At 38.9% G+C, this 24,853-nt stretch overlaps 1 protein-coding gene and 1 long non-coding RNA gene across 3 annotated transcripts; one reads left to right on the top strand and one right to left on the bottom strand.

Moving 5' to 3' along the window:
- Window positions 1-9,080: 9,080 nt before the first annotated feature.
- On the top strand, window positions 9,081-9,948 carry LOC144713934 (uncharacterized). The gene is made up of 2 exons (XM_078588675.1): window positions 9,081-9,370; window positions 9,447-9,948. Exons 1-2 carry the CDS (start codon window positions 9,182-9,184, stop codon window positions 9,753-9,755), a joined length of 498 nt encoding a protein of 165 aa, XP_078444801.1. The 5' UTR covers window positions 9,081-9,181; the 3' UTR covers window positions 9,756-9,948.
- Window positions 9,949-17,650: 7,702 nt separating this feature from the next.
- On the bottom strand, window positions 17,651-23,244 carry LOC144714006 (uncharacterized). 2 transcript variants are annotated; one of them, XR_013584207.1, is made up of 3 exons: window positions 23,060-23,244; window positions 20,369-20,447; window positions 17,651-18,213 (listed from the first exon to the last, which is right to left on the bottom strand). It is a non-coding gene; the product is annotated as an uncharacterized LOC144714006 (long non-coding RNA). The 2 variants fall into 2 exon arrangements; XR_013584206.1 differs by lacking the exon at window positions 23,060-23,244 and having other exon boundaries at window positions 20,369-21,535.
- Window positions 23,245-24,853: the final 1,609 nt, after the last annotated feature.

Raw genomic sequence — 24,853 nt, forward strand, 5'->3', positions numbered from 1 at the left:
CAAGAGTTTAAAGCCAATGAGATTTCATAATTTTGATCAAATGCAGCTTCCCAGGAGATTGCATCTTATTTTGGACAAGTCATTTTGAGAGTTATGGTTATCATGAATTATGAATTGAGTCATTTTGAGCTGTAAGTTATATTTCATTTTCATGATTTTCAGGAAAATATTTATCACTAGTGACTGTTGATATATCTTGAGAGTGATAATTTGAACTAACTATTGGATGTGAGCAAAGTAACCTTGAGCTGCTATCCGTTTGGAAAAAAGGTCAAAGAAAATATATCTTCATTAAAGATAACAGGTTTGGAAATGTAGAGTTTACCTGTATGGAGAGAAAAGCATATAACCATAATGTCTTGAGCTGCATCCCATGAACACATGTTTCTCTCCAGTCATCTAAATTATATTTTGCATAGTATCGCAAGTATGCATATTATATACAACCAAATGTTTTTAAAAATGAATAATTTGGCACAATTTTGTACAGACAGTTCATATGGAGATGTGTTTTTTAATGATAGGAATAGTCAATCTGTTGATGAGACAGACGGCTGTTGAAAATGCCTCATCTAAAAGCCTATTTGGTATTTTGGCCTAAGTAAGTAATGTAATTAAATTTTCTCCAATGTGCCTATGTTTTCTTCTGCTGTCCCTTTTCCTCGGGAGTATCTAGACAGGACACTCTAAACCACTCACTGAATTTTGAGAAATGAATGAATATCTTGGTTCTCTCCACCCATATCAGATTGGAAATACCCAATAATTCTATTAAATTGTGTCTCTACATGTTTTTTGAAATTCTATGAACGTGGAAAGCATTTCACTTTTTCTTTTAAGAGGATAGAACAATGTATATTTTCTACAACCATCAAGAAAAACACCATAATATGAGTAGCCTGAGTATGATAAATAGGTGTAAGTCCCCATGTATCAGAATGAATTAACTCTAAAATTTTACTTGAAGTATGGAGTAGATGAAAAGGGAAGCTTATGAGATTTTTAACTGTTGCATGAATGCCAGATATGGTATTTATTGGAATGAAATATTGAAAGACCAAATTTATTGATTATATTTCTTAAAATGTGAAACTGAGGATGCCCAAGTCTTAGGGTGAAAGGTGTCTCGGGAGGTTTGTTTTACGAGATTGGCTTCAGGATATAGTCCACAGGCATCCAAGTACTATAAATCTCCTCTAGTTGTTCCGCCAGCAACAATCTGGGTTTTTTCTTCTCCTTCATTGGAAAATCAGAGGCATAAAATTCCACATAAACATCATTCTCTACTGTTAGTTTACAAATAGATAGTACATTTTTATTCATTTTCAGGACATGAAGTATGTCTAAGAAAAAGATGTGTATCACATGTAGTTTTAGAATATCCAATGGATAAGATATTCAGACTTGTTCCATTACCAAGTTGAAGTTGATCTTGTGCTTGATAGTTGGCTGGTCGATGTATCAAACTTAAATCAGGAGTTACAAGGTGATTTCTCCTCTATTAGGACACTAGCCTTGGTTGTCTGATAAAATTGTTTAGGTGCTCAAGAGTAATTCTGGCTCTATAATTGACAGTTTTTCCCATTTATTGAAGTCCATTTACAGCATTATTTGGCTCTATGATGGTATTGTGATCATATTTTGCACCAAGATTGGTGCCGATTTGGTGAGTATCCGCTTGATTGATATAATTCTCTTCTCAAAGTGTATCCTTTATTTTGATATCTTCGTGTCAGAAATTTTTTAGCTATGGGTGGAAAATTACTTGCATTCATTCGTTGGTTGTAGGAGAGAAAGGTATTCTGAGCCTTTACATTGGTCATTATTCTTCAAACTTTGGATGGTTAATGATGGTGTTGATGCTGAAAACAAACTGTGCATATTCTGCACCACGTTATCTAAAAATCATAGAATCTTCATCCTTTTTTTTTCTTGATGATTCAATAATTGAAACTACATAATTGAAATATTTGATATATTCATTAGTCTTTGTTGTACCTTTGTTCATATTATGGAACTGGCAAAAAAGATCCATAAAATGTGCATGATTTGTACTTGAAAAGGCATCTTTTAATATATCTAAAGCTTCGTTTGAGGTTCTTTATATGCTAATACAAGAAATAATTAACTCTGAGATCATAGAATGTAGAAATCCCAGTGTTTGTTGGTCAATTTTCTACAACGCCTTGAACTCTGGATTATCAATCTTGTTGTTTGTGGATCTGTAATTGTAATATGTGGATGTAACAATTCTATAATTTAATTAACTTATACCCATTCAAAATAGGTAGGTTTGATCATTTCCATGTCTGCTGGTTTTTGTCGGTGAGTTCCAGTGATATTGCAATTTGGGCAAGAAAGAAAATTGGAATGTATCCCATAGCTATGATATCTTGATTCAATGGACTTGCAGCAGAGATATCCTTAGACATTTTAGTCTTGTTACCATGGCAGGATAAAAATAAATAGAAGTTTCAGGAAGAACAAGAGCAAGAGCAAAGAGAAAGATAGAGAGAGAAGATAAACAGAACAAGGACATTGACATGGAGGCAAAAAGGTTGTTGTATGTACTGAAATTATCCAATTAGAGTCTTACAAATGGTTGGTATATATAATAAAATATATAACATATACTTTCTATGTCTTAACAGATAGATAGATAGATAGATACATAGATAAATAGATAGATAGATAGACAGATAGAGAGAGAGAGATACATATATACATTAAAATTGGATAAATTTAAAAGAAATGTGCCCTTTTCCCTAAAAGTATTACCAATCGGAACGCCTAAAATATGAACCATCTTTGATTCATTGAACAGAAAATCCATAATACATTTATTGAGGTAGACATATAAAATTCACATGATGTCTCAATTTTCAAGTCATGGATTTTATAGCTCGTAGTTTTTCTCCAAACTTATGTGAGGCGTGTCTAGTAGCAACTGATGGGAGACCATCTAGCTTCGAAGATCCCATCAGGCCAGTTCGTCGAGCGAGGGCTCACACGCAAGACCCAGCCTTCGGAGTACACGCAAGACCCAGCTTTCCTTATATTTTCCTTGTTTAGTAGGCCTTATATGTCAGCTGCGTATGTGTTTGTTTTTTTTGTTTGTTCCCATGTGTCTAGGGCCGCTGTATGAACCTACACATTTGTGTGTGTGAGGCTGAGTGTAGGCATGGTAGTTGGTATATCTCCTATTAGGGGGCCGTAAATACTTTTAATTGGGCCTCCTCCCCTTTATTTCTAAGGGGAATGCCCATTTATACCCCTATAAGAGGTGGGTCCACCCATAGGCAGAAGAGAAGATTAAGAAACGTTTAAGAAAATGTGATTTTGAAGGATTTTCTTGTCTTTTTAGTATTTGTCAAAACTACGAAAATGCCACCAAAAACTTGAGTGACAAAAACCCTAGTTTCGCTGGTTCCGCCATTACCAGCACCGCCATTTCCAGCATTGCCGACGCCACCACCCGTGAACCATCCGGGCCACCCAGCGCCGTTGCGACCAGCGCATCTGCCCACGCTGCCGCAGCAACCCGCGACCACAGCAGCAGCTCGCAACCGCTGTAGCTTGCCGTGGACACAACAGCCCTAGCTATTGCTGTAGCCTGTCGTAGCCGCCGCAACACTAGTAGCCCCCACAACCTACTGTGGCCGCAACAACCCTAGCGACGGCCCTAGGTCCTTGCGGCGGCTGCCGCAGCCGCCAATGGTAGCCACAACCGTTGGCAGCTAACCGGTCTGTAGCTTGCCGGGCCATTTGGCTCTACGCTAGCCGCACCCGCTGCCATCAAAGTCGTCGCCTTCATGCCCGCCGTCGTCGCCCTTGCTACCTTTGTGCATGTTTCCCTGCAGCCGCCGCGTTTGCTGCCATTGTGCCTTGCCATTGCGTCACACCACCGCACCTTGTCACTGCCACGTTGCCGCAACCTGCTACCATTGCGCCCTTGCCACACCCATTTTTTGTGTTTGTCGTCATGCCCATATCGTGTTTACTCATGCCAGCATGTCTACTCCCACCGCTGCTTCTACCTGCGTCGTCATCTTGCCTACATGCGGCTCGCCATCCACTGCTGTCAAATTAGACATCCCCCGCCTGATGCTACTAGTACGCTCAGAACTCCCTCTTGGTGTTATATTATTTCTTTAAGTGCCTACGAACATTTTCTCTACCGTCGAGGTTAGATTAGTGATAAATAGGATTCACGTTGCAAGTATTAGGATTTCAATCAGTACATTCTTGGTTTGGACCGTCAAGGGTGTGCGCATTAGCGGCAGTATCAGAGCTCGCAACGTTGACCTTCAACTCGACGTCTAGATCATTCGGAGCCCAGTGGCATTCCCAGGTCTTAGTTACCGTGACTTAGAGTTCGTCGGTGTCTGTCGATATTGGCTGACTTACTTCTCATCAATTTTATCGTCCAATTATCATTTGCATTACTCCTGCATTATTCATCAAGGCTGCCTTAAATGATGTCCCCACCCTCCTTGTGATGTATCACGAGCCGTTTAATTCCGGCGTCCTTCGTGTTACATCAGCAACTCAAAAAATAACTACCTGAATATCCAAAAGATCAACGTAATAAAAATTGAAACACCAAACAGAGACATTCAAATGGCAAGGTTCTAAGTTTTCAATATTGATTGTTCAGAAACATCAACGACAAAAAAGGTTTTAAAGATATCTAAAAGTTCTGAAACAAATTGCGTCCGAATAGGCACAAAAAGATAAGCAAGAAGTTCCAAGAGTCTACAAAGTTGAATACGACACTTTCTGTGAAGTAAAATATTCATAAAAAGAGTAAATCAAGGCCACAAAAATTCAAAACAAAAACATACAGTGCAGGATAGTAGAGTAATAAATAGGAACGTTTATATCAACCCATAAATTCTGTTCAACCCATCTGAACTTGACCACTCTGATTGTACACTTCACTGCCATGTGAATATGAAGGAACACAAAAACGAAAAGCATAAATTAGAAGTTTAATAGCAACAAAGAAATTGAAGTAAAAAGATGGGGTAGGGCTCGAAACAACCACTAATTTTAGAGGCTTCTGGGATACTAAATTTCCTTTATGGCATTGATTTTTAATTCGTAGGGCTTGTCATCTCCAAAAAAAGTTTGTGAAGGAAAATTTAGAGATGGAAGATGAAGGCACCCCTTCTTTCGAATACAGAGACACCACTAAAATTCACTTCTGTATGGGAACATACGTGGTAAGCATAAACTTTCGTCCAAATAATTAATTTAAATACTGTACCCTTTTATGGTATTCATGGTGATATTTTCCATTTTTAGATGAAAGGAAGAACTCGAAAATCCAACAGCCCAACGACCAACCCTTCAATTATTTTAGGTATCTTCTCCCCCTTTTCAATCGGCCCTTCCCATATCAATCATGTGTACATTGAAGAAGACGAAGGGACAAAGAGACGAGGCCCGTACTGATCATCTTCATTCAGTACCTATGAGGAAATGTTTGGGACTCTAGAAAGAGGTCTCGCCCACGCCCATCAATCAATCCACTCAGAGTAGCATTAGTTGATGAGAAATCAATGTCGGTCGTCAGTTTCCTGTGCCCGCTTTGAACGGGACTCGAATGAACCCCATCGGCACGGCCCAAGTGGGTCCAAAATCCATTAAATTCCATCACTGTGTAATCTACCCACCGCCCTGCTCTTAAAACTGACTCATAATTTGATCCTTAACAGCCCAATACTTCATATACCTTAAAACGCTCCTTTCCACTGATCTTCTTCCACGAGTTTGAAGATGGCGGGTGAAGGAAACTGACGGATTCCTCATGAAAATTATCAAATGGTTAAAAAAATCTAACGATAAAGCACGAGGAGGCTTTCCACGTCCAACAGAAACAGGCTGCTACGACAACAAGAGAGAGCCCCTGATTGCATTCAAGTCGACGGACACCCATTCATGGCGATTTACTGTGGGCAGATGAGAAGTGGATAGTTCTATTCAGGCTCTCTCTCTACCGTCTAAGTCTCTCTCTATCTCTATCTGTCTCTATCTCATCTCTCTGCTCTCTCTCTCTCTCTTTCTCCCTATCTCTCTATCGTTCTCTAAATCGATGTACTGTCTCTCTAAGTCTACCTCTCTCTGTATCTCTGAACTCACACTCTTTCTCTCTACACTTCTCCGAATCGCTGTACTCTCTTTCTCTATCTCTACGTCTTTGTGTATCTCTAACCTCACTCCCTCTATCTCTCTACGCTTCTCTGAATCTCTGTACTCTCTCTATCTATACATCTCTGAGTAACTCTGAACTCACACTCTCTCTATCTCTCTACCCGTCTTTGTATCTCTGTACCCTATCTATGTCTCATCTCTCTACCTTTCTCTGTATCTATAATTCTATATAGCTCTCTCTCTGCTCTTTTCTCCTACCGTCCATCTCTCTACTTTTTACTCTCTCTTCCTCTCTCTCTACCTTTCTCTGTATCTCTCTCTCTTTACTCTCTCTCTACCTTTCTCTGTATCTCTCTACTCTTTACTCTCTCTTCCTCTCTATCTACCTTTCTCTGTATCTCTCTACTCTTTACTCTCTCTTCCTCTCTATCTACCTTTCTCTGTATCTCTCTACTCTTTACTCTCTCTTCCTCTCTATCTACCTTTCTCTGTATCTCTCTACTCTTTACTCTCTTTTCCTATCTATCTACCTTTATTTGTATCTCTATACTCTTACTCTCTTCCCTTCGCTCCACCTTTCTCTCTATCTCTCTATCTCATCTTTCTACCTTTCTCTGTTCTCGCACTCTATCAATCTCGTCTCTCGAACTTCCTCTGCATCTGTTTGCTCCCTCTCCATCTCGTCTTTCTACCTCTCTCTGTATCTTTTTCTATTCCACTCGTCTCATACTTGAATGTAATCACAAGTGCCGTGTGGGTTAGATGAGCCGACGCTCGCCGTAATAAATATTCTCATTCCCTCCCACCTTTTGCTCCTTTTCATTTCCATGCAACTTCACCAGTGTAGAATATTATACCCCAAATACCCATCTCCCTTCGCGTTTGGATGGGCCCGCCGAGCGGACAGAGATTACACAGTTATGTATAAAGTCCCATATCTTTCCATATTCTCTTTTCCTGGGCCAGATTCTTCGAAGCTACTCAGCCTCGTGGAAATACCTATCTCATGAAAGACATCCTCTTTCCAGATCTTGGATAGAAAATTAAAATTAAAGTCAATAACTAACAAATTATTTCCGTAAAATCCAGTTGTTGGTAAAAATTGTTGCAAAGCAGATGGCAGTAGAGCAGAAATGGTCCCCCTCTTGAAGTACTTACTTTCCTGCTCTAGGGGCAATATCTAGCACATTAAAAATGACAATCACTCATTAATAATTATTTTATCAAAAGCCCAGATGATAATCACTTTTGGGAAAATACCCAACTCATGAAATATCTTTCATTTTTTATTTTGGAGCAATATGTAGAGCATCCAAATAAGAAATCACTAATTAAGAGTATTTTCCCAAAAGCCATATACTTGAAAAACTTGTTGCCAGGATGACGGTGATATAATGGAAGTACCCGTCTCATGAAATATCATTCATTTCTTGATTATGAGACGATATGTAGAAATCATCTCATGAAATACCTTTCATTTCTTGATTATGATTTGATTACGAGACAATAGGTAGAACCCATCTCATGAAATACCTTCCATTTCTTGATTATGATGAGACAGTATGTAGAACATTCAAATTAGAAATCACTAATGAAGAATTATTTTCTCAAAGGCCCAGATCTTTGTAAAACTTGTTGCAGGGCAGATGGCAGTGTCATTAATTAAGTGGGAATGGGTCCGATGTCATTAACTCAGGTCAGAATAGATGAAGGGTATTTTGGGAATATCAATTTGACCGGATGCCTTGCTGCCTCTCTCTTCGGGTGAGCCATTAAGAGCGAGGAGGATGATCAATGACGACGGGGTATGCCGACAGGTGCTTCTTTACTTCGCCCCTGAGACCAGCTTTTCAATCCTAGAGAGAGAAAGCTATGGATATGAAGTGTGAGAGAATAGTGTAGAGGGAGAAAATTCATTTGCTCGTTTGCGTGGAATTACGCTGGATTTGGTAGTTGGAGGGTGATAGGCATTCAATTCTCTCTCCTTCAATTGTTCTCTCACCACCCCGTCATAACTCAATTCAAAAACCTCTATCTCCTCTCTCTCTCTCTCTCTCTCCATCTCTTAAATCAACCCTCTGTGACAGAGCCGGCTCGGCTTGGCTTGGACTCATTTTTGACAGGTGAGCGTACCTTGTCAGCTCCATTAAAGAGCCGCATGTTTATTACGTCGTAACATTTGAAAATATTTAGGCACCCGTAATTTGCTGGAATCGGATGTTCGCCGTGGGTTGTGACAAAGACCGTAGCAAAGACCAATGGGAGTCATAATCAATGTAATATTTAAAATTTTAAACTAAACGATGGGGTCAGCGATAGTGTAGTTTCATTCCCGGTGACCGTAGACACGCGTATTAATACAGGTCTCAGGAGCCGGTATCAGTTGCCGTCGCCGCTCGTCATCTCTCTCGCTAAGTCTCCATATCCTTGATATATATCTCTCTCTCTTTATTGCCGAGCACATTATGAACGCCCTCAGATCTCTGTCTACTTATTCCATCGATTCAACTTTTACTATTTATCACACAACTCTTACGATGTTTTTCTCTCTCTATTGTTTATCTTTCTCTGTCTCGTTTATTGAAGAAGCCTTCTGACACCCACTGTTTATCTCTGATCGCACACTCATCTCCTGCAAAAATCTCTCTCTACCTCGCCCATCGACGTAATTTTCAGTACTTTCTCTCTCTAACCCTTTCCATGCAAAGCGAAAGACGCACGTAGAAGCCGCTGCCGCATCTCCCATGCAAGAATAATGAGGGGCGATATCACCTCTAGAGAGATAAAGCGATAGAGAGAGAGAGAGAAGAGGTAGAGTCTTTCCCAAGGTTTTCCAACTTTTTAAGTCTCCGGCCCCCTTAGATTCATGCCCACTTTAATGGCGGCTGCCTCTTTCTTCACCTATAAATACCTCTCTCCTCCCCGCCCCACTGAGCATTGGTCATATGTTCTTCAAACGCACGAAAGGCGCATCGATTTATTCGGAATTCTAGAGAGGGAATGGCTCTGCTCCCTGAGATCTCCAATGGTCTCGATTGAAGGACCCCTTTGCGACACACAGAGAAAAGCGATGAAGCGTAAGTGGAAGGAAGAAGAAGAAGAAGAAAAGGGGAAAGAAAGGGTACCAAAGGAGCTAAAGCTATGGAAAGAAGACATTGATCTGAACTTCGATTCTCCTCTTCCGCCGGAGTGGCAGCGCTGCCTCGACATCAAGGTAGGGGGAATTTATACCTCCGGTTAATTATTCATCTCTTTTAGTATGATCTTGAGAAAAATTCTTATGGTTGCAGTCAGGAGAAGTTCACTTCTACAACATGAGAACGCAGAGGAGGACTTCTAAAGATCCTCGCCGGAGCACCACCGTAGAGCAGCCGGGGACGGAAATCCGGGACGCTGGTCTGGACTTGGAGCTTAATCTCACTTGCGAAGCGCCTTCGAGAGTCGCTGAGGGTGGAGAGATGGTGGCGGCGGTTTGTGGGAGGTGTTATATGTTGGTGATGATGAGCAGATCGTCGCCTTCCTGCCCAAACTGCAAGTTTTCGCAGCATCCCAAGGACATGCCTCTTCTCAAGCCTCCTTCTAGAGCTCTGGTCCTCTGATTATCACCATCTCTCTCTATCCCTGTCTCTATCACTCTCTAACTCTATTGTTCTCTCCATCTTTATGTAACCCTCCATCTATGGATCCATGTACTGTACAAACGCTTGATACTTATCCGCGAAACTCTGTATTTATCTCTCTTCCTATGTATCTGTGTATCCATCTCTCAATTTATCCATCTGTTTGCCTGCCTTCTATTTGTCCATCTATCTTTTGGTCTATCTAATTATCAATCTATCTATTTATTTTCTCTATCTTTGTTTAAAAGGAGATAGATGGACGTACCTCTCTATTTATCCATGCTACCTAGGTATCTATCTGTCTATTAATCCATACACATCCTTCTGTCATCCTTGCTTTCTTTTTACCCATTTCTTTATCTATCAATGTTTGTATCGACATATCCTTCCGTCCATGTTTTTGCTTATCCATTTGGCAATTATTCAGTCGACCTACTTATACCTGTCATAAATCCATCAACATTTCCTTCGCTCTATCCTCGTTTCTTTCTATCCATCTATCAAGTATTCATTCAACTTATATATGTTCAGATACCATCCACAGATGCTTCTGTCATTCTTTCTTTTCATTCGACTTACCTAATCAGTCAATCTGTATATCCCTCCACGTAGCTTCGGTCCATCATTGTTACCCTTTTCTCCACCATTTATCTATTCATCCATCTATACATGTATCTATCCATCACCGCATCTAATTTGACATCAGTCTCTCTCTTTTTCTATACCTTTTGAGAGCCTGTGTATCTTGTTCCGACTTTTACGCGAGATGATTGAAGAGACTCAGTGACTCTTTTCTCACTATTTCTCTGACCCTTGGGCACTTGTAAAGGCGCTCCAATATCTACAGAATATTTATAATCCTCCTTTATTTCTTAGAAGTTAGCCCCTCTCCCTTCCCCGCTCTTTATCACTAGAATCCGCTAAATCTCATGTCATTAATGAGGACCTCACGCATGGACAACTTGTGACTGCTATTTCTTTGTTTCTTCGTAGACTTTCTGTTACGCGGCCTTAACCAAAAATGCATAAAATTTAGGATTTATCCTAAAGTTCTAAGTTCTTTCTCTCTTTCTATATCTCCCTCTCTATCTCTCTCCTCCGTCTCTCTCTCTATCTCCATTTCTCTTTCTCTTTCTCTCCACCTCTCTCTCCGTCTCTCTCTCTCTATCTCCATTTCTCTTTCTCTTTCTCTCCACCTCTCTCTCCGTCTCTCTCTCTCTACCTCTCTCTCTCCGTCTCTCTCTCTCTACCTATCTCTCCCTGTCTCTCTCTCCCACTCGCTCTATCTCTCCCACTCTCCCTGTCTCTCTCCCTCTCCCTCTCTCTCTCCCCCTCTCCCTGTCTCTCTGTCTCCCACTCTCTCTTTCTCTCTCTCCCACTCTATCGCCCACACTCTCTGTCTCCCTCTCTCCCATCCTCTCCCTCTCTCTCCCACTCTCCCTTTCTCTCTCTCTCTCTCCCACCCTCTCCCTCTCTCTCCCACTCTCCGTGTCTCTCTCTCTCCCCCCCTCTCCCTCTCTCTCTCCCCCGCTCCTCGCTCTCTCTCTACCTCTCTCTCCCACTCTCTCTGTCTCTCTTTATATCCCATCCTCTCCCTCTCTCTCTCCCACTCTCTCTCTCTGTCGGTCTCTCTCTCTCTCTACCTATATCTCCCATTCTCTCTGTTTCTCTCCCCCCCCTCTCCCTCTTTCTCTCTCTCTCTCTCCCACCCTCTCCTTCTCTCTCTCTCTTCCACCCTCTCCCTCTCTTTCTCCCACTCTGTCTGTCTCTCTCTCTACCTATCTCTCCCATTCTCTCTGTCTCTCTCTCCCACCCTCTCCCTCTTTCTCTCTACCTATCTCTCCCACTCTCTTTGTCTCCCTCTCCCCCACCCTCTCCCTCTCTCTCTCCCACCGTCTCTGTCTCTGTCTCTCTCTCTACCTCTCTCTCCCATTCTCTCTGTCTCTCTCTCCCCCCCTCTCCCTCTTTCTCTCTACCTCTCTCTCCCCCTCTCTTTGTCTCCCTCTCCCCCCCCCTCTCCCTCTCTCTCTCCCACCGTCTCTGTCTCTGTCTCTCTCTCTACCTATCTCTCCCATTCTCTCTGTCTCTCTCTCCCACCCTCTCCCTCTTTCTCTCTACCTATCTCTCCCACTCTCTTTGTCTCCCTCTCCCCCACCCTCTCCCTCTCTCTCTCCCGCCGTCTCTGTCTCTGTCTCTCTCTCTCCTGCCCTCTTTCTCTCTATCTCTCCCACTCTCTCTGTCTCTCTCCCACCCTCTCCCTCTCTCCCCCACCCTCTCCCTCTTTCTCTCCATCTCTTTCTCCCTTTCAAAGACACAAGGAATAAATTTTGAAGCAAAACAATTGACTTTTATTTACTAATTGCAAGTCTTGTCATGGCACTATAGGCTATTAGTAACACTTATTACCTTCAACGCTCTAGCTAAAAATTTTCGGACACATTAATTGGGATGGTCAAATAGTATTTTATATACATGGCGGAAGGAATAATCAAATACTTATTTAACAAGTACAGTTTTGGAGCATTATTATTTGCGCCTTCAAATCTCTTGGTCAAATATATTCCATAATTGAGCAGATTTTATTTAAGGGTTAATAGCACGGTACGTCCCATACTTTTTCGAAAATCTGCGATATAACCTAAACTTTTTTTTTGCCACGGTATAGTCCAAACTCTCTAAGTGGATTTCGACATATCCCTTTTATGATGTGGAATCCACCGTGGCTGCCAGGTGGATTTCCGGCGGAATCCACCTGGCAGCCATGCTGGATTCCACGTCATAAACGGGAAATGTCAAGAGAGAAATACGTTCTATTTACCTGTCCAAATTGAATCGCCGGGGAGAGAGCACAGAACCGAGACATAGACTGAGAGAGAGGAGAAGGTGGAGAGAGAGAAAGAAAGGGCGAGAGAGAGAAAGGGCGTCGGATTGGTGCTGTTTGCAGTGGAATTCTTTGCGGTTTCTTCTTCGCTACGGGAGTTCCACGATCTAGGGTTCGTTGTGGTCGTCAAGGGCTGCCTTTTGGATCTTGTTTATCAGAGAAGGATTGCTCATCTGGGGCATCTGATTATCTCCCCTACTTGATCTTGTTTATCCAATAAAGGTACTCTCTGTCCCTCTTAATCTTCTTATTATGCACCTCGATTTTGTTTTATTCTATTTCTTTTTGGTTTAATTCTCCATCGAAGGATCAATCTACCATGACAGATTGAAATCCTACTGAACGAAAATAGTATCAATCAACGTCATCCCAGGACAGTATTTAATTCTTTTACTGATGATAATTTTTTGCTGGTAAGAAAGAGTGGAGAGAAAATTCTGCAACGTTTTCTTTCAGCGTTGGAAGAATGCCCAATGAATTGCCGCCCAAGAGTTCAATTTTTAAAGCCCATTGATCTCTGCCTTCCTCTAGTGCCATTTCTTTGTGCTTTCTCGCCTTGATTTTAGCCGAACCTTTGAAATATCGACACAATTTCTGTGAACTCGTTTGATAATTTTCTCATTTTAATAGTATGCGAAATTCTCTCGATAGAAAGGAAATGAACAGAAGGCTATGCTGAACTTTAACCTAATTTTTCAATGGAAATTTCTGTTCATGGGGAACATTGGCGTTATATTCATTGCACTACTGACATGCCAATGTTAAAATAGGTGATTTTCCTTGTTTGATTTCTAGGTGTTGCTTCTCCATGCCATGACATTAACTCACTTTTCTTTGAAAAGTTTATCTTTTTATATACATTTTCATGTGCGTCTTCTTTCCCTTAATAGTTTTTTGAACTTCAGATTCTAATCATCTTCACATGCATAAATTAAGGTCTGAACAAACCAGACCGAGCTGGACCATGACCCAACGTAACCAAATTTAAGGTTCAGAACATAAGAAGTGCCTAAAACCGGACAGAATTTAAGGTCTGGTTCTTCATCGTGCAGTGGTGCTCTCCCCCACCGTGCTCCTATTAGTTTAGAAGAATGTAAGTTCTCCCTTGATAATTTAAATATATTGCACACATGATCAATTACTATTTTTCATTTGTTTCTTAAGTAGGGCTGATGTCGAGAGAAAAGTATTTGGTTCTGATTATGATAGTGATGCTGATTCTGAATATAGTATGTGCGAGGAAAATGAGGAAAGTGATGTGTATACAAGTGATCCCTACGGATATTTAAGTGATGAATGGACTGATGAATTTGTTGACGGCCAGAGAAATAGAAACGAACAAGTTCAACAACAAGTATCTGTTGATGGATATCATAGTGAGTATGCTGATTCGGAGGATGAGATATTAACTCCCAATGATACTGATGATGAGGGTGAAAATAGAAGGAACATATACAGGGGAAAGAGGTATGATCTGAGATGCCCCATTGAGAGGATTATATTTCAAGTAGGCATGAAATTTGAGCCTCTTCTCAATTTAAGACAGCTGTAAAGGACCATGCTATATAGAACGGGTTGAACATCAGGTTTTTTAAGTCTGGTGACCAAAAAGTTGAACTTTTTTGCAAGGGAGATTGTCCATGGATGATATATGCTAGTTGGGATGGTATGAAGGAGGCTTTTGTTGTGAAAACACTAAATGATACTCATAGGTGCAGTAGGGCTCCAAGGAATAGACAAGCCGATTAGCATTGGATTGAAAACCACTTCTTAGAGAAAATTCGAATGAATATGAATTGGAAGGTGGTAGATATGATGCGAGAAATAAACAAATAGTTTGGAATCACAGTTTGAAAGCATACCTGTTATCGAGCTAGATCTACGGCGCACATGAAGCTTCAAGGATCTTTGAATGACCATTATCACTTGCTTCCTACTTATGTTGCAGAGTTAAATAAGGTCAATAGGAATGGTACTTTTGAGTTGGTGCTTGATAGAGACACTCCTGATTCTTTGGTTAGGTTTAAGAGACTCTATATATGCCTTGATTCAATAGCAAGAGGTTTTCTTAAAAGTTATAGAAGAGTCATTGGGTTGGATGGATGTTTTTTGAAGACCGAAATGAAAGGCCAATTGTTGAGTGCTGTGGGCAATGATGGGAATAATCAAATGTTCCGCATTGCTTGGGTAGTGGTTGAAGGGGAAAATCAAGCTTCTTGGACTTGGTTTATTCAACTGCTGATGGATGATTTAGGAATTGTGGATGGTTATGGTTGGACTATTATAAGCGATCAACAGAAGGTACTTAACTAACTCGTTCATAAATATTGAATTGTTTGAAGTCTTATTGCCTAATGTCGAACTATTTTATTACACTAATAGCTTGCTACTCTCTAACATTGTGCAGGGACTGGAAAATGCAGTGGCATATTTGTTACCACATGTGGAGCATAGGAATTGTGCTAGACATATTTATGCAAATTAGAAGAAAGGACATTCCACTGAGATTTTGAAGAACTTATTTTGGAAAGCTATGAAGTGCACAACTCATGAATATTTCCAGAGGATCATGAGACAGATGAGCGCATTGAAACCACAAGCCATGCATGACTTCGGAGGTATAGGTATAAAGAAGTTTTGCAGGGCTTACATTAGTAAGGATACAAAATGTGAGGTGATTGATAACAATATTTGTGAGTGCTTCAACAATTACATCATACAGGCTAGGTCTAAACCTATCATAGACATGCTGGAAGATATTAGAGGTGCAGTCATGTAGAGGATAGCTAAGAAAAGGGAGTTGTTTTCTAATAGAACTGATCAATTATGCCCTCGGATAAGGGAGTTGCTCGAAGATAACAAGTTGAAGTCTAGGACATGCACTCTTAGGCACGCAGGCCAGTATCAATTCGCGGTTTTAAACTTGGGAAGCAGATTTGTGGTTGATTTACTTAGCAGAACCTGTAGTTGCAGTCATTGGGATATAAGGGGCATTCCATGCTCCCATGCTATCACTTGCATTCACTGGATCAAGGAGGACCCTGTCATTTTTGTCACTGAGTGGTTGAAGAAAGATGTATACCAGCTAGCTTATAGTCATGGTATCCCACCAATGAATGGAAAAACTTGTGGAGCGAAGTTCAAGGGAACTATGTATTCCCTCCTTTTGTGAGGAAACAACCTAGAAAGCCCAAGCAGAAGAGAAGAATTGACATCAGTGAGAAAGAACCTAAGGGGAAAATATTATCCAAGAAAGGCGTGCATGTGAAGTGCTCTCTCTGCCACCAAGTTGGCCATAATCGGAAGACATGCACCCAACCAAGGATACAAGCTATAGGCCAAGTACGGTTTGAATTTTATGTCCAACTTCGTTTACAGGCTTCTTGGATTTTATTCAACGTAAAATAATGAACTTGTATTGATCAATCATGCAGGGATCCCAAGGAGCTATAGAACCTCCACGTGTTTAAGTAGAGGACGTATATCAGCCAATTTTCAAAGACCATCTCTGTTTAAGTTTCAATGGAGCTACGAAACCTCCACCTGTTTAAGTTTAACATTAACTTGTATTGTCAGAACACTTACTGAACACTATTTAGTTGTCATTTAATGATCTGATCTTCTTTCACTGTCCATGACACTGTTTAGCTTCTTTATTGTTCTAATTTACCACAATTTCCGTTCCTGTTTGCCATTTCGGGCCCTCTAGTGATTTAATTCAGTTCAATTGGTCAAGATTTCTGGCAGAGGCTTTTTGTTCATTTTGAAGCTATTATTTTTTGTTGGAAATGTGCTCATTTGAAATGATAGGATTTGTAGTTATTATAGTTATCATATCATACAATGTCTTTCAAAAAAAAAATTGTAGTTATTGATTCATTTTTCATTGTGATCTGTCGGTTGAATTCGTCATCCTCAACGATGACTATGATGAAATTATGATTAAATGTTTTATATTAGCTTGGAAACGGATGGGTGAGAGTAACAGAAGTGATGACTATCGAACCTTTCCCATCTCAAAATAATAAACCTTTCCCATCTTTGAAATGATACCAGTTGTTTAAGCATGAAAAGACAAAGAAATAGTAGATCCTCGCTTGCCATTTAGGTGAACTTACTTTCCTTCTAGAAACTTCCTTTCCTTTCCTTTCCCATATTTGAAATGATAAGGGAAGATCCTCCAGGGATCAACCCTGCAATACTCTGCCCATGACCCCTTGTACTTCTGAGAGCATCTTGCCTCATCCCTCCGCTCCCTCCGCACAAGCAGCACGAACAAATAGATAGGATAGCAGTATGGGATGATCGATCTTCAAAAAATAAAGCAAAATGAATATAAGATTTATTTATAAAAAAGAAAAAAATAAAAATCATAAACAATAATAGATCAATATGATCATCATCTATTTCTTTTGATGATGACTGATAAGCCAAAAATAGGGGTGAAAATTACGCAAAATTTTTAGCCCTTGTCGTTGTGAATTTTTGGCTTATGCAATAAAATTTATAAAACTCTAATTAATATGTATAGTGATAAGTATGAGTGTCGTCCAAGGGAGGCAAGTAGGAATTTCAATTTGATTTTATTTTTGGTGTTTTAGATCCTAATTAGAGTGAATTTGATCTTCAATGAGGATCAAGTCACCCTAATTAGGTGAGAATTTAGAGAGGGGGGTAGAAGAGATGAGATGAAAAGAAGAAATGTGGGCTCTAGATTGAATTAATTGATCCAATTGGATGGATCAAAGAATTCAATTAGAGAGGTTGGAAGAAATTTTTGATTTAAGTTTTGGTTGGTTTTGAGAATTTGCTAAATCAGAAATAAAAAGGGAAATCTTAATCTCCTAAGAATTAAAACTAAATTTTTTAGAGTTTTCTTTTGGAATGCAATTGAATGCCAAGGTAAATCCCTCAATTTCTCCTCTCAATCCTAATCAGGGCTTGTACATGCCGCTCAAGCCAAGCGATTTAGAAGTTCAGATCAGAATAGAGATGAAGAAACAAACAACTTAACCTAATTCATTCAAAATGCATAAAAGTTCAAATACAATAAAGGAAAAAAAGTACCAGATAACTTGATCCAAGCTAGAGCTCCTCCCTGTCTTGCAGCTGTGATAGAGCACCATCCAGAATGAGCTCCCCCTCTCGAAATTTAGCTTTTATACTTAGGTTATAGGGTAAAAATCACCATTTTACCCCCGTTTAGTACTTAATATTTATCTATCAATGTAGGCTAGATCTGAATGATCTAACCGTACAGATAGAAAGAGGGGATCAAGACGAACAAATCCATAAAAAATCATCTCAATCGGACTTCAGGATCAAAAGTTATTAATAAATCAATTTTAAACCAATTTAATCCATTGGATTTAAAATTGATTTATTTATTAGTTTCGTTTTTAAACACGCAATGACGTGTCGCTCTCTCATTGGCTGGCGCATTTTGAATCCTCCTTTTTGCAGAAAAGTCCTTAAAAAGCCTGGAATTGCTTTTGGACGCCGCCCAAAAGTAATTGCGTATATGCCCCTGGCGCACTCTCTCTCCTCCGATTTCTCCTAAAACATTAAAAATATATATTAAAAATTGCAATAAAACCCTGAATGATTTTAAATAGGATCTTTACGCCTGCCGTGGCGACCGAGAGCTGTTTTCAGGGTCTTTTTGCAACGAAACGTTGCAAAAAGGCCCCAAAAAGTCTAGAAATTGCATAAATATATTTTTTTCTCTTATAAATATGCCCTTTTTTCATAGAATAAATGCATTTCTTCTTGAAATAAATCCCAGAAAATTCCTAAAAATTCGTAAAAAATTCTAGAAAATTCTAGAAAATTCCCTGATTAATTCCCATGTTGATAAATGTCGAAATAAACTTTTGAATGTGCCATTTTCATCCAAAAATAATTATTTCGAGCTTCAATAAATCCTTAAAAATTCATATAATTAACAGAAAATTAGGGAAAAATCAGAAATTACTTGGAAGCATTATTTTTGTGTAAATATATGATAACAACCCAAATTTAAGCCTTTTAAATGCATAAATCATGCTAATAACATGAAATAAAGACCGAAATTAGGGTGTTATCATATACCCCCCTACTTAGACATTGCTAGTCCCTTAGCAACATCTATGTACTTTGCTGAATTATCATCTCTTTCATCCTGTAAGTTAGACAACAAGTGTGGGAAGTGTTAAGTGTATCAATCACAAGCCGAACTAAAACACTAAATGACATTTTGAGCTCCGACCTTTTCAGGAATGTGGGGTTTCTCTCCTTGGCTTGGATGCCTAAGTGGATGAGAAGGAGTGTACTTGTTTCTAGGTATAACGCTATACCCCTCAGGTAAACTCTCTCCACTCATGTGCAGCTGGCCTCACATCTCTAGCGAGCAAGATCACTCTCTCCCGGGGTGACGGCCACCTAGTACTTGCCTCTCCATTAGCCTTTTCTCTTTCCTAAGAATAGAAGAAGCCATTTCCTCCTCCTGTTGAGCACAGAATATTGAACACAACGAGAATAATATATGATAGAGTTGTGATGGGGGAGAATGAGACTTTGTGAAAGAATTAGGGTGAGCATGAACAATGAGAGATTTATGGTCCAACGGGTGCTGTGCTACCTTGGATAACCTACTCCCAAGATTTTTAGAGGAAGTGAGGGAGATAGAAGAGATGAGACCACTGTGATGATATAGAGAATAAAGACCATCTTGCCCTAAATTGAAAGTCAAAACCAGAAATGGTGCAAGTCAAACCCCTCCTTTCTCTTTGTCTTCTTCTCATTCCTCTTGTCTTTTTTTTTTCTTTTTTTTTTTCAAACTCCTTTTTTTTTTCGCTTCTTTTTTTTTTTTGTATATCAAACAAAGAGGATAACAACAAATGAAACACTTTCCATGACTTGAATGGTTTTTTAAATATTTTATCACAACTAGCATGAGTGTCATAACAATCACATTGGTCTATGGAGAAGCGATAGAAGAACGAGATTTAGATGATGCAGAGCGAATTATTGACAGAAAAGATACAAAGAGGCAGTATCGTAGTGATACCATGGAAAGGGAGATAGACGTACTTGGGAGATAAGCATATCCTCGGTAGCAGAAGCAAGGTGGTGAAGTCAAGTTGTGATGGATATGGCGTGAAGCGTGTGGAACAATAAGGTGAATGAAGTGGTGGATTCCGTGCATAGGACTCGGAGAATGGCTGCTCACTATTTTGGAATGAAAGTAGGCTAATGGGGAGACGAAATGCATAAGTGGGATCGGCTATTAGAGTTGATGGAATGGGGGCTCTCAGTTCACTCGTCACTCCCCTTTGAAGCATAGAGCTTCTACCCTTGACTTTCCATCATCTAATCACCTACTAGACACTCTCCCCAATTTGAAATTGAACCCACATTGCTCAAAATCACGTGTTCCACCTCTATCATGCTCATGATCCGCTCTAGGAGCTTAACTTCTCTACACATGTTCCCAAACCATTGGATGAAAATTTCTGATTCATCTAGAGGCATGTTAATTATTTTTATAGGCAGGTTCAATTCATATAATATTCCTCAAAACTAAATGTATAAGTCATAGTTGACCAGTTTAAATGAACTAGCTCCCCCCCCTTCTAAAACATGCATGGTCCTCAATGCATAACTAAGAAAATAATGAAAATAAAAATTGAGGGAGAGAATGGCAAACAGTGGGGATGGACGTGTGGCTCACCGTTGAGATGATAGATATAAAATCCTGAAATAAGTTGTGTTGCATCGTACATCATGATTGCTCCAACTTGGTCAACATCCTGATAAAAAACACAACAACACAACTGATAGAGGTTGCACATGAAAAACAATATTTGAAGTCTTTAAACATAGAAATTGAAGAGAGAATTCAAGTTGAGGACTTGGGTCCTAAAAGATCAGGTTGTGGACAAATCTTCAAAACCGCTCCCCCTTATGGTAAGGTTGCATCCCTTGATTCCTCCTTAATGTGGGTTCTACCTACTTGGTACAGCTAAAGAAATAGGAAAAAAAACATAAAGGAGAACTGGAAAAGGATCCCAGTTCCCATTAGAAAAAGCAGAATAAATCGAACTAAAGATCGTCTCAATCATAAAGCTAAACTCAAAGGACTTTGTATGAGAAACTCAATTCCCATGTGTACATACCTATATTTAAGAATAGGTTTCCTTGTAATTTTGGTCCACAAATGTAAAACATTTAAGAGATCAAATGCAAAGAAAACGTTACTAGAAGATTGCCATTTCAATTCAAATAAATGATCACGCCAATCTGTAAAAAGAATTTTGCATAAGAAAGGTTCAACCTCAACTTCATCACAAATTTTTTTCATCCTTGTCCTAGGTTGAAATTTAAATAATTCATTTGGCGTATTGCAAAGTTCTTTTTCCATTTCTATATCCATCAATACCATCCTCATGGAAGCCTTCAAATTGCTATTTTCCTTCACATGATTTCTGTCATCAAGAAACAACATGTAGATGTTAGAGATTATTTCATCCACTTCTTCCATTGAGATCCTTGATTCCCCAAAATTATCCTTGCACAATTTTCCAAAAGAATCATGTCTTGAAAATTCTTTCATTTCTTCTCCATTCCTATTATATATGGGTTTACATACAATTCCAGTACATAGTGCTTCTGGAAATGGAATAGGAGGTTGATACTCTTCCAAATGAGGATGGGTGTTTGCAAACTGAACTTCCTCATCTCTTTCCATCTTTTCTCGCATGTCATCCTGAAAATTTAACTTAGAAGCATCTGATTGTGATTCCTCATACCCATATATTTCCTCTTCATAAAAATGTAAATTCAAGATTTCAGAAATCTCCATCTTAATAATTTTCATTTTTCTGAGAAAATAATCTTCCTCGAGGACCACTTTCTGCTAATAAATCCTTCAAAAATTTACAAATATCTTTCTCCATATGTAAGATCCTTAAGAAGTATTCTCCTTTCATGAAAATCATTTGTTTTAGTAGGAAACCCTCTAATCATATCATGAAGTAGACTCATTTTGGAAAGACATTCATGTTTGAAAACATCCTCATATTCAAGAAAATAATTCATCATAAACTGGTCACTCTCTTGAGTCATCGAGTTGAGAAATTTTCTGTTGAATCCTTTCAAACTCATTAACAAACACATGATGCTCGTTGGAAAATGAAGATGATGCATTTTGCAATGAAATTGTAGAGGAAAGTACTAAAGATGGTGATTGCCCCACTCATAGTGTGGATATTCCAAAGGGGATATGGCATGAGTGTGGAAGCCATGATTGTGGTTATTATGACGAGAAAATTTAGGGGTCGTCACCTCACTAGATTTAGGATAATATGAATGCTCATAAAGATTGGGGAAGGCCTCATTTGAATGGTCACAATCATACGTATAAGGATTGATGCCACAATAATTTTTTTCATCATGATGCCAGGAATCTCCAAGATCAAGAAAATATTCACATTGTGAATTTTCATAAAGACAATGATCATGGTGATAATTTTGATGCAACTCATAATAATAAGAACTTTTTCCATCATAGTGAGACATGGTTGCTTCATATGCTTAAAAAAAAAAAAAATTATCTATTGTAAGCAATACAATGTAGTGCAATAATAAAAATTAGATGAATACTAAGCACTTTAGAGAAAATTAAACCAAAATCGATTTTGAAAATTTTAAAGCACTCAATTGATAGAAATGATTACCAATTGAATTTCCTTAGCGTTGCTTCCCCGGCAGCGGCGCCAATTGATAAGCCAAAAATAGGGGTGAAAATTACGCAAAATTTTTAGCCCTTGTCGTTGTGAATTTTTGGCTTATGCAATAAAATTTATAAAACTCTAATTAATATGTATAGTGATAAGTATGAGTGTCGTCCAAGGGAGGCAAGTAGGAATTTCAATTTGATTTTATTTTTGGTGTTTTAGATCCTAATTAGAGTGAATTTGATCTTCAATGAGGATCAAGTCACCCTAATTAGGTGAGAATTTAGAGAGGGGGGTAGAAGAGATGAGATGAAAAGAAGAAATGTGGGCTCTAGATTGAATTAATTGATCCAATTGGATGGATCAAAGAATTCAATTAGAGAGGTTGGAAGAAATTTTTGATTTAAGTTTTGGTTGGTTTTGAGAATTTGCTAAATCAGAAATAAACGGAAATCTTAATCTCCTAAGAATTAAAACTAAATTTTTTAGAGTTTTCTTTTGGAATGCAATTGAATGCCAAGGTAAATCCCTCAATTTCTCCTCTCAATCCTAATCAGGGCTTGTACATGCCGCTCAAGCCAAGCGATTTAGAAGTTCAGATCAGAATAGAGATGAAGAAACAAACAACTTAACCTAATTCATTCAAAATGCATAAAAGTTCAAATACAATAAAGGAAAAAAAGTACCAGATAACTTGATCCAAGCTAGAGCTCCTCCCTGTCTTGCAGCTGTGATAGAGCACCATCCAGAATGAGCTCCCCCTCTCGAAATTTAGCTTTTATACTTAGGTTATAGGGTAAAAATCACCATTTTACCCCCGTTTAGTACTTAATATTTATCTATCAATGTAGGCTAGATCTGAATGATCTAACCGTACAGATAGAAAGAAAGGATCAAGACGAACAAATCCATAAAAAAATCATCTCAATCGGACTTCAGGATCAAAAGTTATTAATAAATCAATTTTAAACCAATTTAATCCATTGGATTTAAAATTGATTTATTTATTAGTTTCGTTTTTAAACACGCAATGACGTGTCGCTCTCTCATTGGCTGGCGCATTTTGAATCCTCCTTTTTGCAGAAAAGTCCTTAAAAAGCCTGGAATTGCTTTTGGACGCCGCCCAAAAGTAATTGCGTATATGCCCCTGGCGCACTCTCTCTCCTCCGATTTCTCCTAAAACATTAAAAATATATATTAAAAATTGCAATAAAACCCTGAATGATTTTAAATAGGATCTTTACGCCTGCCGTGGCGACCGAGAGCTGTTTTCAGGGTCTTTTTGCAACGAAACGTTGCAAAAAGGCCCCGAAAAGTCTAGAAATTGCATAAATACATTTTTTTCTCTTATAAATATGCCCTTTTTTCATAGAATAAATGCATTTCTTCTTGAAATAAATCCCAGAAAATTCCTAAAAATTCGTAAAAAATTCTAGAAAATTCTAGAAAATTCCCTGATTAATTCCCATGTTGATAAATGTCGAAATAAACTTTTTAATGTGCCATTTTCATCCAAAAATAATTATTTCGAGCTTCAATAAATCCTTAAAAATTCATATAATTAACAGAAAATTAGGGAAAAATCAGAAATTACTTGGAAGCATTATTTTTGTGTAAATATATGATAACAACCCAAATTTAAGCCTTTTAAATGCATAAATCATGCTAATAACATGAAATAAAGACCGAAATTAGGGTGTTATCAATGACCTGACGTCATCATGATCATCATCCTCCAATGTTTGATGATAAATTATCACCATCATTTATCCAATCCCTGACGTGGATGACAATGGCTACAACTAATTTTTCATTGTCATTGACATCTGTTTCCAAGAGCCATCATCGCCCAACTTTTGATGACAAGTAGTCTTCCATCAAAACCCAAACATGGATGACAAGATATGAGGGTCGCAGTCTTCCATCAAGATATGAAAATAATGAGAGCTGGGAAGAATCAGAGAACACTCACCAATAACCCGAAGCAAGAAGCTTCCCACTAATAACCTTCGGAGGGGCGCCCCAAATTGGAGTAGTGGGGTTCTTCTTGAAGTCATGCTTTTGTTTATTTGCTCCTCTAAATATGCAGTACCTGCATGTTCCTAATAGTGCTTAGAAACATAAAAAGGCTCTCATAAAGATGCAAGTCCTAATTATCAATGGTGCGAGAGGAGAACAATATGGTAAGATAAATGTTCAAAGAACCGAACCGACCGGAAAAACTAAGCAGTTTGCCAAGGCTTCCCATTTATTCATCTCCACTTTATTCTCCAAGAGCCACAAACAAAAGAAGTGAATAAAAAACAATGAATTCTCAGACTGAAGAGTGAAAGGACTAGCCAATAATTTTCATCCACTTTATCCACTTCAATCTATGTTCCAACTGATCCTTGTCATAAATGTTCATCTTTAACAAAGAATTCAACTGAAGGAATCCAAGATCAGTGAAAAAAACTCACATTAGCAAAAGAATTCAACTG

The sequence above is a fragment of the Wolffia australiana genome, chromosome 16 (assembly GCF_029677425.1).
Source record: "Wolffia australiana isolate 7733 chromosome 16, ASM2967742v1".
In the NCBI taxonomy this organism is placed as follows: domain Eukaryota; kingdom Viridiplantae; phylum Streptophyta; class Magnoliopsida; order Alismatales; family Araceae; genus Wolffia; species Wolffia australiana.